At 45.4% G+C, this 19,508-nt stretch overlaps 1 protein-coding gene across 7 annotated transcripts in view; it reads left to right on the forward strand.

Moving 5' to 3' along the window:
- The window catches only part of RC3H1 (ring finger and CCCH-type domains 1), a 55,452-nt gene that overhangs the window by 24,270 nt on the left and 11,674 nt on the right, over positions 1–19,508 (forward strand). For 5 of the 7 annotated variants that reach the window (XM_069981659.1, XM_069981665.1, XM_069981661.1 and 2 more), the window contains exons 2-11: positions 1,568–1,954; positions 5,172–5,292; positions 8,228–8,467; positions 9,610–9,785; positions 10,608–10,808; positions 10,977–11,109; positions 11,668–11,819; positions 16,492–16,604; positions 18,622–18,900; positions 19,001–19,209. In XM_069981659.1, coding sequence (XP_069837760.1) covers positions 1,724–1,954; positions 5,172–5,292; positions 8,228–8,467; positions 9,610–9,785; positions 10,608–10,808; positions 10,977–11,109; positions 11,668–11,819; positions 16,492–16,604; positions 18,622–18,900; positions 19,001–19,209 — 1,855 coding nt within the window. In that variant the 5' untranslated portion in view covers positions 1,568–1,723. The remainder of the gene's footprint in view (positions 1–1,567; positions 1,955–5,171; positions 5,293–8,227; positions 8,468–9,609; positions 9,786–10,607; positions 10,809–10,976; positions 11,110–11,667; positions 11,820–16,491; positions 16,605–18,621; positions 18,901–19,000; positions 19,210–19,508) is intronic. The other 2 variants (XM_069981664.1, XM_069981663.1) reach the window with 2 other exon arrangements.

The raw sequence follows: 19,508 nt of genomic DNA on the forward strand, positions 1-19,508 counted from the left end.
GGAAGCTTCCAGCACCTTGTTGTATCTATGCCACCAAGAATTGGGGCAGTTCTGAAGGCAAAAGGGGGTCCAACCCGTTACTAGCATGGTGTACCTAATAAAGTGGCCGGTGAGTGTATATCCTGTGTGCTCGCTCCCTTACCATCTCCCAGTCTTGTTGGTTTTTAGGCTTTGGTTGGCGTTTGCTGTGTTATCATATGGGGAATATGGAGGACGCCCCGGTGGCTTATGCTGGTACCCATTATAGAAGTGTCATTTCTATATATTATATAGATTGTATAAAGCTCCACCCTCCTCCGCCTACGGTGAATCTCAGAGCCGCAGTTTCAGCCGGTTCCTCTGTGAAGAAAAATCAATAAATCCCATCTAGTTTGTATAGACTGTAATGAAAAGCGGCGGCGGCCTCCCCTACTGGGAGCCAGAGAGAGATCCGCGCAGACGACGAGGGCCGAACGCCTGCAGATCATCTCATACCTTTATACTCGCCTGAACTAATCTGAGACTTATGGGGGTCACTCACATGCTGTAATAATAGAGCCGTCATAGCGAGGGCGAGTATATAGCATAATATACCAGGGACGCTGCAGACTACACCCCAAACCCGCAGGGACACGCCAGACTCCGTTGTGAAGAATCCGGAGCATTTCCGAATCTGTAAATCCTCGCTGCGGCATTGAAATCCTCCCGTCGTGATCGGCAATTCTGTAGATGGTCAATTGGAACAATTTAAAAAGTTTAGGGATTAGAAAAACATGGACGCTTTACTCCAGGAATAGAGCCACCCGGTCCTCACTTTGGGTACACCTTATACACATGGCCATTTACTGCAGCTGAACGTTCCTGTGTTCCCTATGGAGAGAGTTAAAGGGGTGCCCCAGCGAAAACATTTTTTTCCTTCAAATCAACTGGTGTCAGACAGTTATATAGATTTGTATTTTACTTCCATGTAAAAATCTCAAGTCTTCCCATACTTATCAGCTGCTGTATGTCTTGCAGGAAGTGGTGTATTCTCTCCAGTGTGATACAGTGCTCTCTGCTGCCACCTCTGTCCATGTCAGGAACTGTCCAGAGCAGGAGAGGTTTTCTATGGGGATTTGCTGCTGCTCTGGACAGTTCCTGACATGGACAGAGGTGGCAGCAGAGAGCACTGTGTCAGACTGGAGAGAATACACCACTTCCTGCAAGACATACAGCAGCTGATAAGTACTGGGAGACTGGAGATTTTTATATAGAAGTAAAGTACAAATCTATATAACTTTCTGACACCAGTTGATTTGAAATACATATTTTTTTTACTGGACTACTCCTTTAAGTCACATCCCGACAGCCCGTCTGGTTCAAAGAGATATGCAAGATCAGTAAATACAGTTAGCCATTAAAGGGGAATTGCGGCGTTTAACATTCATTCACTAAATAACACACATTACAAATGTGTTGTTTAAGTGAATGGCCCCCTTCCCCGTGACTGCGCCATTGTCATTTGTATAGCCTGCTATGTATATAATATGTCCGCCATGTTTTTCCGGCTGTGGTCTGACACCCCCCCTCTCTCTCTTCTCTCTTGCAGGTCACATACTCCACTATGTGCTGACTGTCTGTATTTACAGAAGATATATAAGAAAGACAAACTTTATTTTGGAAAGGTTTTTTGATTCCAGTGGAATCTGTGCTTAAGCTCCCTTACCCCTTTGCTTTGCAAGCTCCTATTTTAAAGTGGGACAACATGCCTGTACAAGCTCCACAATGGACCGACTTCCTGTCCTGCCCCATCTGCACACAGACCTTCGACGAAACCATCCGGAAACCCATCAGCCTGGGCTGTGGGCACACAGTTTGCAAGATGTGCCTGAACAAGCTTCATCGCAAGGCTTGTCCATTCGACCAGACCACCATAAACACGGACATTGAGTTGCTGCCGGTCAACTCTGCCTTGTTGCAGCTGGTAGGAGCTCAGGTAAGTGCTTCACATATATGGTTATAGGGTGAGTGCTACACTTAAGATTATTTGGTGAGTGCTACCATTATCGTTATATGGTGAGTGCTACACTTATGATTATTTGGTGAGTGCTACCATTATCGTTATATGGTGAGTGCTACACTTATGATTATTTGGTGAGTGCTACACTTAAATAATTATATAGTTATGTGCATGTGGTTATTGGTAGTGTTGAGCAGAGGTGCCTAACTGTTTGGGTTCGGCAACGTTCTCCGAACCCGAATGCTCAGCATTTGACTGTTACTTAGTATGGTGCCACCTGGGGTGCAGAGTGTTCAGTAATGAGTACGTCCACCTGGGGAGCTGATCGCTTGAGGACGCACATGCTCAGTCACATAAGCAGGACTCTTCGTAGTGATTTTCTGGCCAATTGTTGTTGCTTTCTGATTGTCAAGGAAGCAGCAGAGCTCTTATAGCTGAGGAGACTTCTACTGTACAAGAAGTAAAAAAAAAACAATGCTATCAGCGGCCGGAGCGGGCAGGAGATGGATTCTACACCCAGGCCACCCCATCATTATATCTCCTATATGGACAGTGTCACCTAGGCGGGGCTTCAGGACAGTTCATCTCCTCAGTGGGTAGAGTACCTAACTGACGTGAAGCCCCGCCTAGGTGACACTGTCCATATAGGAGATGGGGCCTAACTGCCGTATACCCCCCTCCCCCCTCCAGGTGACACTGTGCACCAGCCGGCACAGACAAGTGTTATACAGGTATATATCACATGTGCAGCATCTAAGCTTGTAGATGGTGCGGAGAGCCCACATAGAGTAAGGGGGTGACACTATCCCTCTAAATGGGCATTGCCACAAAAAACTTTCAGTATGTTGTATAGAAATGTCACAAGCTTTGATTGGTCGTGGGCAGGGTTTTCAGACCATCACTGATTGCTATAATGGGCTAGGAGAAGTGCGTGCTGAGCGTGTTCCCTGTGCTGTATACCACCTGGTCCAGAAGGGCCACCACTAGTAAGTTTAGGGAACCATCTTGGTTGCTTGCACTCAGACTGGGGAGAGAAGCGCCCCAACCCGTGCCTCTTTCCCTTTGTGATATAGAAGTGGTTGTTTAGTAAGGATGACTGGTTTTATATGGAAGCCAGTGTGACCACCAGCTGATCATTGCTGCATTAAAGTCGTTGACCCTCCGATGCTGCTCTTACAAAGGGCTTGCTGTTCCCGTGACCCATAAAGGGGGGGGGGGGGGCGCTGCTTTATGTGACGTCTGTATTCTGCACTAGTACATATGGCCGGAGGTGACGCTTGTAAGAATTGCAATTTCTGTTTAAGCTGAACTATCCCCCCCCCCCCCCCACACACACACACACACACACACACTCACACACACACGCACGCACCCCGAGTCCTCTGTTAGGGTGGGAACCTGTGGTTTTCTCTTCCACCTGACACGTCTGCAGATGGGTGGAAGTGGTGGCTGTCCCGTCTACTACCACATACAAACAAGAAGTATACCCTGCTAGTTATTAAAGGGGGAGTTCACAAAAAAAAATTCTTTTAAATCATCAGTCTGCAGAAAGTGCCAGAGATTTGTGATTTACTGCTATTAAAAAAAATCTCCAGTCTTCCAGTACTTATCAGTTGCTGTATGCCTTGCAGGAAGTGGTGAATTCTTTTCAGTCTGACTCAGTGCTCTCTGCTGCCACCTCTGTCCATGTCAGGAACTGTTCAGATCAGGAGAGGTTTTCTATGGGGATTTGCTGCTGCTCCGGACAGTTCCTGGCATGGACAGAGGTGGCAGCAGAAAGCACTGTGTCAGACTGGAGAGAATACACCACTTCCTGCAGGACATACAGCAACTGATAAGTACTGGAAGACTGGAGGCACTTTCTGACATCAGTTGATTTGATTTTTTTTTTTTTTTGTGAACAACCCCTTTTAAGTATAGAAGTGCATGGTGGCATACTCTCTCCCTGCTGGTTCTTGCCGTTGGTTTGGGTATAAACACTTGGACCGTGACTGATGAGAACTCAGTTCTCTGTTGTCTACGTCCTGGCATCAGCCACATCAAGTCTCAGTCAGGACGGTATACAAGAATGACGCAGTTTTCCCCGGGTGATGCCATGTACAGAAGGTGGGCAACCTCCAGGGCTAGTCAAGGAAATAGGTAGTGGCCGCTTCTTATTATATACAGGGTGGAGAGAGCGAAATAAAAACTCCAGCCGTCACCTGACTGCTTCTCCCAACTACAGCCTGAAAGTCCAGCTCTTCCGGGAAAGGGAAGGTGACAGATGAGATGGAACAATCACAGCCACAGGAACGGCCGCCTTTTTAACCCCGGTTGCGTAATGTTTTGCATTGCTCCCCTGTCCCTGACAAGTGCAGATGGGTTTACCTGCGTTTCTTCTGGGTTTTTAGGACTCCATGCAGAATTAAAGGGGTGCTCTGAAGAAAACAGACTGGTTACATCTCTGTAAAAAACATCCAGTCTCCAGCTGCTGTATATCCTGCAGGAAGTGGTGTATTCTCTCCAGTCTGACACAGTGCTCTCTGCTGCCACCTCTGTCCATGTCAGGAAATGTCCAGAACAGGAGAGGTTTTCTATGGGGATTTGCTGCTGCTCTGGACAGTTCCTGACATGGACAGAGGTGGCAGCAGAGAGCACTTGCTGTGAGTATGTCCACAGCCCGCCCCGTTAACCCCCCCCCCCCCCACCGCTGGAGCGTATACTTCACCTGCTCCCTGCTCTGGCTTGCTTCGGGGCTCCCAGCGTCTTCAGTGTGCTGCGGCGGGGCAGCGCACTCATTGGCCAAGCGGAACCTGCTGGGAACCGCGAAGCAAGCCGGAGAAGGTGAAGTATACGCTCCAGCGGTGGGGGGTTAACAGGGAGGGCTGTGGACATACAGCAGGATGTGCATCCCTCTAGGAGTTTGTCTGCCCATAAGTGTACAGGGCAGGGATCCGCAGCGAGAAATCCACTGTGGATCCGTTACGTGTGAACGTACCCTACAGATCCCGGCATAGCCCTTTAATTCCAATAATGTAGTCTACAAGTTTTTCATCACCTGATGTGTTTTATTTTAGGGTCTGTGTGTAGAGAAGAAGCAGAACTTTATCTTCATCCAGAATAATCCCTTTAAATAGAGGGTTTTACCACTGTATTAGTGATCACAGGCAGACCATGTCCTCTCCTATGTTTCTTACCTATCATTGTTTTGCAGGTACCGGAGCAACAGCCGGTTACTCTGTTTAGTGGAGCTGAAGATACCAAGCACTATGAGGAGGCCAGAAAGTGTGTGGAAGAGCTGGCGCTGTACCTGAAGCCCCTGAGTACTGCCAGAGGTAAGAGAAACCTGTAGAGAGTACAATGTACTGCCAGAGGGAAGAGAGGCCTGTAGAGAGTACAATGTACTGCCAGAGGTAAGAGAGGCCTGTAGAGAGTACAATGTACTGCCAGAGGTAGGAGAAACCTGTAGAGAGTACAATGTACTGCCAGAGGTGAGAGAAACCTGTAGAGAGTACAATGTACTGCCAGAGGTAAGAGAGGCCTGTAGAGAGTACAATGTACTGCCAGAGGGAAGAGAAACCTGTAGAGAGTACAATGTACTGCCAGAGGGAAGAGAAACCTGTAGAGAGTACAATGTACTGCCAGAGGGAAGAGAAACCTGTAGAGAGTACAATGTACTGCCAGAGGGAAGAGAAACCTGTAGAGAGTACAATGTACTGCCAGAGGGAAGAGAAACCTGTAGAGAGTACAATGTACTGCCAGAGGGAAGAGAAACCTGTAGAGAGGACAATGTACTGCCAGAGGGAAGAGAGGCCTGTAGAGAGTACAATGTACTGCCAGAGGTGAGAGAAACCTGTAGAGAGTACAATGTACTGCCAGAGGGAAGAGAAACCTGTAGAGAGTACAATGTACTGCCAGAAGTAAGAGAGGCCTGTAGAGAGTACAATGTACTGCCAGAGGGAAGAGAAACCTGTAGAGAGTACAATGTACTGCCAGAGGGAAGAGAGGCCTGTAGAGAGGACAATGTACTGCCAGAGGGAAGAGAAACCTGTAGAGAGTACAATGTACTGCCTAAAGTGCACTGATAGGGAACCTTCAGCTGTTGACAAACTACAATTCCCATCAATGGCGTCCTGTCCTGGCATGATGGGAATCATAGTTTTACAACAGCTGCTGCCAGCTCAAGACGTCTGACAGCTTCTTATATCACGGCCCCTATATACAGCACACTCTGCTCAGATGTTCATGCATGCGTGCTGTCGGGGGTAGGGGGGAGATAGTTACTCCAGACACCATGGCTGGCGGCTTATCATTTGGGAGGATAAAAGGATTGGGCTTAAAATGCAACATGGCAGGAGGCGCCCATACACATTAGTCAGCTGATCCTGTTGAAGTGTGTGTGTAAGATGAATATGAGGAACTTAAAGGGCTTATCCAGGATCAGAAAAACATAGCTGCTTTCTCCCAGTTACAGCGCCACTCCTTGTATTCAGTTTGTGGGTAGTATTATAAGTGAGTGCCATTGAAGTTAGTAACTTTCCATTTAGCAGGATGGAAACTCCCTGTATTATGTCTGTATACTGCAATAGGGCATATGTTTATGAGACAACCCATCCTGTAGTGTCCTTACCACTTCAAACCACTTTAAATGTGTTACACAGACATGCCAAAAGTTTTGATAGTTCGGGATGGGAGCGTTCAGTCATTAGAAGTCAGGAGAAGCGTTGAGCTTTGCGCTTCACTCTTCAGCCTGCTGCCGTTTTATGTAGAGGGCCCAGGGTATATATGAAAATGTTGCTAAATAAAAACAGCGCCGCCTATGTCCAGTGGTTGAGTATGGTATTGCATCTCAGTGCCGTTCACTTCAGGTGGGCAGAGTTAAAAATATCCTACGCGAGTCGGGCACAGAAAGCAGCTGTCTGTCTCATCCTGAGAACTCTCACTTCCTCCCTTCTTGGAAAGTTGATGAGTATCACAGATTTCTCTGGTGGCGGTGATGGAGGGACAGGACCTGCTTTACCCCGGGCAGCCCCCTTGTAGTAAATGAAAGGTTACGCTGCTGTAAGCAATACCGCGATTCTCAGTCCTGACATCTGTCTCTTGTCTAGTTATGATGCAATATATACCAGGCGTCTTACAATGCTGCCTGACCAGGGTTAGTGTCTAGCCCACCAGCGCCCCCTATCCGCTATATATTGGTTACGCACCTACTATTGAGGGGCCCTATACCGTCCATATTGTATAGGGGCCCGGTGGCTATGTCTTACTGGATATGTGTGTCTGTGCTTGTATGCTGAATGGGAGCTGCTTGTGCTTTGTTCACACTGTACAGTACACACACACGCGGACTAGGAGCTGCACCATTCTACTAGATAGACCAAGTACCATCAAGAGATCTGTGACATAGGACTGCCATGTTTCCTTTAGTTCAGTAAGGGGAAATACATCAAGAAAAGTAGTAAATCCCCATAGAAAACCTCTCCTGCTCTGGACAGAGGTGGCAGCAGAGAGCACTGGGTCAGACTGGAGAGAATACACCATTTCCTGCAGGACATACAGCAGCTGATAAGTACTGGAAGATTGGTTATTTTTATAATAGAAGTAAATTACAAATCTGTATAACTTCCCATCACCAGTTGATTTAAAAGGAAAAAAAATTGGCGAACAACTCCTTTAAAACGTCCTCAAAACTGCAATTCCCTGAAGACAGAAGAATTGCATAACTGTTATCTTGAATTAGTTTTTTTTATTTATATTCCCTGACTTGAGTATATAAGTAAGGTATCACACATACATATCCAGTCCAGAGTAGATGTATAGGGATATAGAGTGTGCATGTATATACTGTATATACTTCCCCTCTATCCTATATAATGTATACTATAGCTATATACTTTGCCTATATACTGTATAATGTATACTATAGCTATATACTTCCCCTCTATACTGTATAATGTATACTATAGCTATATACTTTCCCTCTATACTGTATAATGTATACTATAGCTATATACTTCCCCTCTATACTATATAATGTATACTATAGCTATATACTTCCTCTATATACTATATAATGTATACTATAGCTATATACTTCTTCTATATACTATATAATGTATACTATAGCTATATACTTCCCCTCTATACTATATAATGTATACTATAGCTATATACTTCCTCTATATACTATATATAGGGGTTTTGCTTTTGCACCAACCCCTTTAAGCAGGAGAGAAATATTAATAGTTTAATTGATCTCTTCTTTTTAAGGTGTCGGTCTGAACAGCACCACACAGAGCGTGCTCAGCCGCCCCATGCAGCGGAAACTGGTGACGCTTGTTCATTGCCAACTGGTGGAAGAAGAGGGACGGATCCGAGCAATGAGAGCGGCGCGGTCGCTGGGAGAGAGAACAGTCACTGAGCTTATACTCCAACATCAGAACCCACAGCAACTCTCCTCCAACCTGTGGGCGGCTGTCCGTGCCCGAGGCTGCCAGTTCCTGGGACCAGGTATTATACCATGTCATGATGTGTTTGCTGTCAGGGGCCTGTCCAGACTCTCCTGCCTGATCTGAAATCAAGCATAGATGCCACCACGGCTACAATACTCGCTGAGCTTCGATTGGTCGCGTCAGAGACTTTTCTCAGCATACCTGATGTCAGATCGGATGGAGACTATGGTTGGGCAACAGTAGTCATTGGCTTTCAAGAGTTAGTCATTTTGCATGTGTCACAAGAACCTCCCAAAAGTACCAACCAGTTGAGGACAGGGTCTTACTATAGTACAGACCAGGGCAGTTTCTAGGGCATTTTGGCAACAGGGCAAATCTTGATAAAAGGTCCTGGGTGAGCGGTGGGCAGCCGGGTGAGTGCGTTAGTGCGGTCACGTGCCACGGGGCACCCTGTGCAGTTACCCAGTCCGCTCGGTCCTAAAAATGGCCCTGGTACAGACTCCTGCGAGGAAACAGGGAGGGTACTGATGCAGGCCGTGAAAAGCTTTGCTTTAAGCTGCTTCTGGCTCTAACAGCCGGTGGGGCTCTGAACACACAGATCTCAAACTTTTGATGTGTCTTAAGTGACTGTAAGGGCCCTGGTACACAGAGCGATAATCTGCTGAATCAGGCCGATCACCGGTTTATTGTGTCTTTAGGTTCTGACCTAAAATCATCAGCCGCCAGGTGCACATTGCTACTTGTAATAGCTGGCGGCTGATGATTGTGTAAAAAACATAAATAATAAAAAGTATATACCTACCTCTCCACACTCACTGATGTCCTGCTAGCTTCAGCCTGCTCCCTGCAGTGTCTGAAGTGACAGCCGCTCGCCCAGTCACTGGCCGCGGCACTGTCCCTGTGATTGGCTGAGCCCAGCACCTAAACCACTGCGAGGAGCGGGCCAAAGCTACAGGACATCAGGGAGTGCGGAGAGGTAGGTATAACTTCAAGGGCTGCACGGACATTGCTAACGATGGATATAACTATACATATCTATATATCCCTTGCTGCATGATTAGTAGACAGGCTTTCGTTTACATGAGGTCCTCGGGTTGTCTTAATACGGCCCTAAGACTGTACATTATAAACCACATTTCTAATAGTTTCTATACGTTCAGTATTGTAATGAAACCATTGTTTTTTCCTTCTATATTTCAGCCATGCAGGAAGAAGCCTTGAAGCTTGTCCTCCTGGCTCTGGAAGATGGATCTGCACTCTCACGAAAGGTCCTTGTTTTGTTTGTGGTGCAAAGACTGGAACCGCGCTTTCCTCAAGCCTCGAAAACTAGCATTGGGCATGTTGTCCAGCTGTTGTATAGAGCCTCTTGCTTTAAGGTAAGAAGTGTGTTCAGGCTGCTTACCATAATTTCATCATCAGGGATTGTTGCTCAGCAGCGTCTCTGGGTTTTCTGGACTTGCAACATTGATCTGGTGTAATAATAGGGGAATGGGTTGTGTATTCTATATATATATTAGATAGAAATTAGTCCCATCTGAGGCAGGGCATATCCAATGGCGATCATCATACTCTGGATATGGATAGGAGCCTACATGATAAGCAATCCCTGTGTGATGAGCAGTCCTTTCATCATCTCCAGTTGTCCCCAAACTGTGACAGAAGTAGTGAACCAGAGGGGTTGTCCCGTTACGGCAGCGCCTGTCTGTATTCCTTGTTAGGCCCTAAGGATGTTATAGAGGGGTACCCCCTTAATACTTTCTCCAGGCCAGGAAAGAGACCTCGCCATCCGTGCATAACAATGGCTGGCAGACATTGGGAAAATATATAACTAGGCCAACAAATAGATTTCTAAAATGTATTGTGTGAAAGGGTTAAAGTTGCCTTAAAATATACACGTGCAGCTTGGGTTCATGCGTCCTCAGTGGGAAGATGGGCAAAAATGCTGCCAAACACCCCTAGCAGCGACTTATTTAGTGCTAGAACAAAAGGATTGGGGGATAGACATCTCACATGCTCCATCATTCATCAGAGGAGAGTTGGCACACCCCTATATACTAAGAGGAGGATGGGCACTGCTACCAATACTGGGTTTGTCTGCTCCTGTCACATCTGTAGATGCAGGACTGTGACAATTGTAGCCTTTCATGTATGTGGAGGTCATAGGCCATCTGTAAAATGAAAGGTTTTCTCTTTTCCAGGTCACAAAGCGTGATGAAGACTCCTCCTTGATGCAGCTAAAGGAGGAGTTTCGCACTTATGAAGCATTGCGCAGAGAGCACGATTCTCAAATTGTGCAGATCGCAATGGAGGCCGGCCTGCGAATCGCCCCTGATCAGTGGTCTTCTCTTCTGTATGGGGATCAGTCACATAAATCCCATATGCAGTCCATAATTGACAAGGTAACCGCTTCATTTCTGCTTTTTTCTTTTAGAATCCCATTGTTTTATTGTATATGGTTCCCTATTATCAGATGGGGCTCAGTGATACGTGTATTCTCGCTGTGTATGTCACGCATACACACTAAACCTTCACGCTAGTTAATTTATTACAAGAAAATTTTTGTTAAGTTGCAGACCCCGGCCTCGTTTGCTCAGAGTGTCCAGGAACTGACCATTGCTCTGCAGAGGACTGGAGACCCGGCCAATCTTAACAGATTACGACCTCATCTAGAACTACTGGCAAATATAGATCCAAGTCCTGGTGAGTTATCTGCAGCAGGTGAACCATGTGACACGGAAGAAGATTGGTCGTCACATCAATTAAGGGGCCCTGCGCAGTCAGAACAGCCTACGCAGAAGACAACTCTGTGAAGCATGCATATATATATATGTGTGTGTGTGTTTTCTATATGAATTTAAAGGGGTTGTCGGTGGAAGACCATAATTTGCCCAAGGGCTGATGTAAAAATAAAAAACATGCTATACCCCACAATCCCCCACAGCTCCCAGTCCCCAACTGGTCTGCATCTCCAAGTTCTGTGTCATCCTGCCCAATCAGAGGCTGCAGCGATATCCCGTCTCAGTAATTGGCTGATCAGGCTGGTCCTGTAGGGTTGGGAGGACACAGAACCCAGAAGAAGCAGAGACCAGCAGGGGCATCATTGCGGCAGCTGTGGAGGACTGGGGGGAGGTGAGTATAACGTATTATTTTTACATGACTCCCAGCCCTAGAGAATATTTTGGGATTTCCTCTTTTTAAGTAAAGCTTAAAGAGATTTTCCGTCAGGTTTACCGCATCTGTTAATCCTTGTTGTTTCAGATGCTCCACCTTCAACATGGGAGCAGCTGGAGAATGGTCTTGTGGCTGTGAAGACTGTTGTACACGGGCTGGTCGATTACATCCAGAACCACAGCAAGAAGGGGACTGACCAGCAGCAGGTGAGCGAGGCTCGGAGCTACCACATGATCCAGGTACCACACCATACTCTACCAGTCTCTCCAAGCACCTGTATTCTCGGGAAGCCAGGTTGTAAGCTGTAGCCATGTGTGACTTTACTTCCTTTGCTTTAGCAGGAGTCTCATCCTTCCACCACCACAGCAAACGCCTCTCTAATAACCGTAAAGCTTGAGCTGTAACTTCCGATTCCCTCCTGACACTTGTTTTTACCATCTTGTTCTAGTTTATAGTTTAATATTGCACTAATGATGACTTTTGAGGAGATTTCACAGGAGGTGGGGAGGGGGTTATTCTTTATTCCGGGAGGCTTCTGTGCTTAGACGTCGGATGAGCGATAAGGAAACATCTAGAGCTCTTCCGGCCTATTTTGTGTCTGCAATTATTTTTACGTTGCCTCTTTGGTTCGGAGCAGCACAGGCTTTTATATGTGTCATCTGCAAATCATGTCTTCCCCATGGGGGCCGTGACGGAGTCTCTAGACCTCGGCTCTCCGCAGACTACAGAGCACAGGAGGATATATGGGAGGATTGCCGGTAATATAAAACCGATCCTTCCCATCCCAGAGCCACACAGCAGCTTTAGGGTTTTATTAGATTTCATTTTTTTGTTTTCTTTTAAAATGTTTTCACTTTATTGTAAAGTTTATATCTAGAATAGATCTATGTTAAACGTGGAGGTCTGTTCACCTGGGGGGAAGCTACTTGCATCTAAGCTGGATATATCTATACGACCTCATTCATCTATGTCACCGTGACATCATTTTTTTTTTTACTATTCCATACAAAGGCGTCAAGTGGGAGAAAACATTGACATCACTTTAATAATAATAATAATAATAATATTATTATTATTATTATTATTATTATTACATGGGAGCCAAAAATCAAAAAATCAGGAACGTATGTGCAAATCCATAGTAAATCCGAAGCAAACCTTCATGTGTGGGGCTTTAATGGTGGATTTTACCCCAGCAACATTAATGGTGGTAAAATCTGCTGCAAAACCACAATAAAATGAGCAGCAGATCTGTCGTATCACTTGTCCTAGATCCATAGGTAAATTCTGCCATGTAGCAGTATAGCCAGCAGCTGGTGTGTGACTGTATCGTCCGGTTTTTGCATCCGGGTTGTAATGATGCAGGGGGCAGCTCTGGAGTACAATTCTGTCTGTAATTTAAAGGGAAACACTCAGCAGGTTAGATGCTGTTATGCATTAGGAGACTGAATTGGACTCCAGAGCTATACTCACAATTCTGCTGGTTATTATTGAGACCGGTTACCAGGCTTGTCAGACTCTTTCCTAACGGTTTAGCTGAACACTATAATACGATGGGACCGTTTGGGTCAGGACCATGGAGAGTTTAATCGTTGACACCTCAATGATCTCAGCCGGAGCTTGAGAGCGAATCTGCACAAAAAAGAAGTCGCATATTAAAGGCAATGGGAGTTGTTTATTCTAAGGTGACAGCACCTGGGTCTTTGCTGCTAAAATCGACAGTTTCCGTCTTGATAACCAGGCGGGTTATAAGTTCACCTAATAATATAAGGTGAACTTACCCTAAAAGGGGATTTACAGGATTAAAAAAACATGGCCGCCTCCTTCCTAAACAGCTCCACTCCCCTCCCCAAGTTATGAATTGTATCGAATGGTTATTTGCAATACCACACACAACCTGGAGACAGGATGTGCATTCCCCCCTGGCTCCCATCTTGGGCCATCCAAATTTTCCGCCAAGCTTTACTGATCCGGTTTTCAGACGGTGGGTAGCGGCGGGGAAATGCAGGATCACAGATTTCCTATCTGGGAGTTCATGGGTTGATACCAGCACGCTCTTGACATGGGATGACCCTTGTCCTTTGGGTCATTTTCGGGTCGCGCAACTTCGTCACTATCTTTCCTCTCTCCCCACACCCCCACAGGTTACGAGGGTTCTCACCTCTTTCGAGACTCTTTGTCTTGAAAAGAGACCTCTTAGACATACCCTTTCCATCACGTACCAGCTCTTACTGTCCTCACCCGAAGAACCCATCCCTGATTTTATGGCTAAATGGGAAGCGGACTTGCAGATTACCTTCACTGCGGAACAGCGTACGCGTATTTTCTGTTTGGCCCATAAGTCGTCAATCAGCTCCAGATTCCAGGAAGCTGGCTATAAACTGCTATCTCGGTGGTACCGAGTCCCTGCAAAGCTTCATGCCCTAATGCCGTCGGTAGACCCGTTGTGCTGGCGATGTGGGACTGCTGAGGGTACATTGATGCATATATTCTGGGACTGCCCAGTTCTCTCTCCATTCTGGAACACAGTTATTAGGGTGATACGAGAAGTGACTGGTCTCACCCTGCCCATGGGCCCGGCGCTTTTTCTCCTCCATCACTGCGAGATTCCTCTACGTGAATATAAGCGCTCTCTCCTTAAATTCCTGGTGATGGCAGCACGCTCTTGTATTCCCTTGTTATGGAAAAAGCAAGGTCCCCCATCCCCCTCTCTCTGGCTGTCCAAAGTCAATGACCTGATGTACATGGAGGACCTGACCTCCAGTGTCCTACACTACGAAGACCGCTTCAAACGCATTTGGTTTACATGGATGCAATTTCAAGATACTGAGTCCTATAAAGACCTACTGAGAGACTCCACTTCAGCTTGAGGCCTTGCTCGCTGTCGGCCCTGAAGGCCCCTTGGGTCTCTGGGTTTGGGCCCCCCCCCCCCCCCCCCCCTCACCGCCCCGGACTGTTCTCTATCCCCCCCCCCTTCCCCTCCTATTCCCCCCCCATCCCTGTCCTCGTTTCTCAGTCTTCCCTTGCCTTTACTTAATTATTTTCTCTTTTCTCCTTTCCTTTTTTCTTTTGCTAATCTGCTCCTTTTACTTTGTCCTATCTTACTTTCCCTCCTCGGGACCATCTTTCTCTTTTCTCGTCACTACGGCTCTGGATCTTGATCCTGGAGCTTGTGGTGTACATGTTGTTTATAATACACTAAGAAATGTTGTTCGTTGGGCGGAGGGGTTGGAGCTTCTCCTTCAGTCGGCCTTATTTCAGTGGAACTGCGGTTTCACTTTCTGCTGCGCTTTTTATTCTGTCATATGCTGATGTAATGACTCTATTGCAGTATTGTCTCTCACTCATGTCTACTGTCGGAGATGTTTCCGATGTCTTTTTTTGCCTGACGTCAATTTAAATAAAGAATTTAAAAAAAAAGAAAAAAAAAAAAAAAAAAAAAAAAAAAAAAACAACCTGGAGACAGAAGTGGCGCCGTTTATGGGAAAAATCTGCAGTGTTCTTCTAAATGTGGACAAGCATTGTAGTCAGTGCATAATGTAAGCCTCACTGATCGGTGCTGAAGGGGTCTGAGCGGTCTATGGCAGACATTAATTGTATAACACTACGGGTCCAGGATCATACATTACTATCTAAATAAATATATATATATATATATATATATAATATATAATGTATATATTACTTTATTTACCCTGTAACATAATTGATGATTGAGTATACAAGGATGGGATCAGCTGTGACTAACATATCATTGTGTGGTAGAGGAGTAGGGGTCTGGACCCCAAACACACACTAATATGGCTTCCATATTTTGTGTTTGTAAATAGAAGGTTTTATGGGTTTCTGATTCTTTTGGTATAAGGTGTGAGTGTATACAGCTTCATGAGCTTATGTGTATATGTGTAGTTGTGTAGTCTATAGAGTGTATACAACTTCATGGGCTTATGTATATATGTGTAGTCTATGGAGTGTATACAGCTTCATGGGCTAATAGAGACGTGTATATATATTTAGTCTATGAATTGTATACAGCTTTATTGGCTGATAGAGACGTATATGTGTAGTCTATGGAGTGTATACAGCTTAATGGGCTATGTGTATATATATGTAGTCTATGGAGTGTATACAGCTCCAAGGGCTGATAGAGATGTATATATGTGTAGTCTATGGAGTGTATACAGCTCCATGGGCTGATAGACGTATATATGTGTAGTCTATGGAGTGTATACAGCTCCATGGGCTGATAGCAATGTATATATGTGTAGTCTATCGAGTATATACAGCTTCATGGGCTGATAGACGTATATATGTAGTCTATGGAGTGTATACAGCTTCATGGGCTGATAGAGACGTATATGTGTAGTCTATGGAGTGTATACAGCTCCAAGGGCTGATAGAGATGTATATATATGTAGTCTATGGAGTGTATACAGCTTCATGGGCTGATAGCAATGTATATATGTGTAGTCTATCGAGTATATACCGCTGCATGGGCTGATAGACGTATATATGTAGTCTATGGAGTGTATACAGCTTCATGGGCTGATAGCAATGTATATATGTGTAGTCTATCGAGTATATACCGCTGCATGGGCTGATGTATATATGTAGTCTATGGAGTGTATACAGCTTCATGGGCTGATAGAGATTTATATATGTGTTGTCTATGGAGTGTATACAACTTTATGGACCGATAGAGAAGTATATATATATATGTAGTCTATGGAGTGTATACAGTTCATGGGCTGATAGGGATGTATATATGTGTTGTCTATGGTCACCATGATGTATTGCTGCTGCTTTTGTCTATGTAAACCATGTCCTCCAGTGTTTTTGTGGCTTGCTAGGTATTTGCAGGGCAGCTTTGGCGGCCATCTGTAATAACCTTCTGTGTATTCTTTGGCGCAGCCTCCGCAGCACAGCAAGTACAAGACTTACATGTGCAGGGACATGAAGCAGCGGGGAGGATGCCCCCGTGGGGCCAGCTGCACCTTCGCTCACTCTCAAGAAGAGTTGGAAAAGTAAGAGATTGCTGACTACAGACAAAAATAGTTTCTAAAAGCCACTATCATTTAAAAGGATGAGGGGATCTTAAAGGGATTTTTGGATAGTTAAACCATTTTAAACAAATGTACTGTATTGGTAAATAGCTATTTTACCACCTTTCTGGGGTCTCCTTCTTATCCACACAGCCAGCCTTGTGGTCTTCACTTTCCTTGCATGCTGTAATAGATTTCCTTTTCATGCTGTACACTCTAGCTGGGAATTCAGCTGACTGTTGTCTCCCATAACACCCTATTACACCCACAGAAGCCTGCCACATAGTGGGTGGGCATTAAGCTGGCTTACTTCCCAGCTAGAGTGTACAGCAGTGATGGGTAGTCAAATACAGGATGTAACTTTGACAAGCAAGTATGCAATGAGGGAATGTCATAATCCATCTTAGAGTACCTGTCATTAAAAAAAAGACCGATCTTCCCTGACACATTAAAAAATAACACATCAAAGGTTTTTGTATTGCCAGTGCCCCTTTAACCCTTTGAGGACCAGGCCCAAAATGACCCAGTGGACCGCGCAAATTTTGATCTTAGTGTTTCCGTTTTTCCCTCCTCCCCTCCTAAGAGCTCTAGCACTCTCAGTTTTTTATCTACAGGCCATGTAAGGGCTTATTTGTTACAGGAATAGTTGTACTTTGTAATGGCGTCTTTCATTTTACCATAACATGTATGATGGAATTCCAAATATATTATTTATGAAGATATAAATTGATGAAATCGCAAAAAAGAATGCAATATGGTAACGTTTGGGGGGTTCCTGTGTCTACGTTATGCACTATATGGTAACAGCGACATGACACTATTATTCTATAGGTCAGTCCGAACACAACCATATGCAGGTTTACACAGATTCTCTAATGTTATATATTTTTTTTAAATGAAATCCTTTTTTTTGGCAATTAATTATAAATAAAATGGGACTATTGTGACGCTTATAACAGTTTTATTTTTTCACCTACGGGGCTGTATGGGGCGTCATTTTTTCCGCCATGATCTCTAGTTTTTATTAATACCATATTTGTGAAGATCGGACGTTTTGATCACTTTTTATTAATTTTTTTATATATATAATGTAACATAAAATCGGTAATCTGCGCACTTTTTTCCCTCTTTTCGTGTACGCCGTTTACCGTTCGCAATGACACTTGTTATATTTTAATAGATCGGACAATTACGCACGCTACGGTATATTATATGTTTATCTATTTATTTATTTTTATATGTTTTATTTATATAATGGGAAAGGGGGGTGATTTCAACTTTTATTGGGGGAGGGGTTTTGGGGTAGTGTATTAGTGTTTTTAACTTTTTTTTTTTTACACATTTGAAGTCCCTTTGGGGGACTTGTACATAGATTAGTTTGATTTTTACACTGATGAATGCTATGCCATAGGCACAGCATTGATCAGTGTTATCGGCGCTCTGCTCATTGAGCCTGCCTGTGCAGGCTTAGAGTAGCAGAGCGCCGATCGGACCGCATGGAGACAGGTAAGAGACCTCCAGCAGTCCGTTATACCGATCGGGACCCCCGCAGTCACACTGCGGGGGTCCCGATCGGTAAGTGACAGGGGACTCCCCCTGTCACTTACACTTAAACGCCGCGGTCGCGCCGTGATCGCGGCGTTTAAGGGGTTAATGACACGCGGCAGCGCGATCGCTGCAGCGTGTCATTGCCGGTGAGGTCCCGGCTGCTCACTGCAGCCGGCCCCCACCTCCTATGAAGCGCGCTCCGCTCCGGAGCGCGCTTCATAGCGGGAATAACACCCGTGACGTAAGGTTACGTCATGGGTCGTCTGGGGACAGACTTCCATGACGTAACCCTACGTCCAGGGTCGTCTAGGGGTTAAGCCCGGGCAGCTGCACTTTATGGGGAATAAGGATTCTGCCTAATGTGACGTTACATGAAGTCCATTTGATTCAAGCTGAGTGTATTTTGGTCTAAAAGCTGCTTATTTTTATTTATTTTTTCTTACACTTTAAGGTTTAGAAAAATGAACAAACGCTTGGTTCCTAGGCGGCCATTGAGTGCCTCACTCGGTCAGCTGAATGAAGTGGGGTTACCGCCTGGGGCCATACACCCAGATGATGGGCCCATGGATTTACCCAACCGGAATAAAGGTTCCCTCCCCAATGGGATAGTGTCGGGGGGCTCGGTGACCCAGCTCATCCCCCGCAGCACAGACTCTGGCTACGACTCGGTCATGAAGCCAGTGAAGTTGGATCATCTAAGTAATAGCGCCCCAGGCTCTCCCCCAGAATTGTACGTCTGCATTTTATGTTTTGGACAACCTACTTTTTTTTTTTTTTTTTTTCCTCCCAAGCATTTAATTGTGTTTTTTTTTCTTTGAATCTCCTTGTAGGCTTGATTCCGTCCCTAAGACCTCCATTCCTGCCTTACCAGTCAGTTCTCACCCTCCTCCTCAGCGGGATCTCCCACCTCTGCCTGTGTCTAAGCCCATACAGATGGTACCACGGGGCTCCCAAATATATGCTCCCCCTCAGACTGATATCTTCTACCCAGACCCTAGGGGCGGAGGCCCTTCATTTGAACCTGTACCCTACCCACCAAGTAAGTGGCCTGTTTGCAGTGCATGCTTAGTGATCACTACGTCTTCCTTGTGTCTCATACTGGCTTTGGAGTGTCCCCAAATACCCACACAGTGCAGCTCAAGAAATGAGTGCTCAGCTCCCCAGGAGAATTTGAGGGAAATCATTGGATTTGTTCTGGCTGGGGTGCACCCTCTATCTTCATAGGCTTAGAGGGGTATTTGGAGTTGTCAAAAATATGTGCTGAGCCTTCTGGAAAACATTTAAGGAAAAAAAAAAAAAGATACTCCGCATCTTTGCTCAACACTAGTAGTAAGTATA

The sequence above is a fragment of the Dendropsophus ebraccatus genome, chromosome 8 (genome assembly GCF_027789765.1).
Source record: "Dendropsophus ebraccatus isolate aDenEbr1 chromosome 8, aDenEbr1.pat, whole genome shotgun sequence".
NCBI classification, from domain to species: domain Eukaryota; kingdom Metazoa; phylum Chordata; class Amphibia; order Anura; family Hylidae; genus Dendropsophus; species Dendropsophus ebraccatus.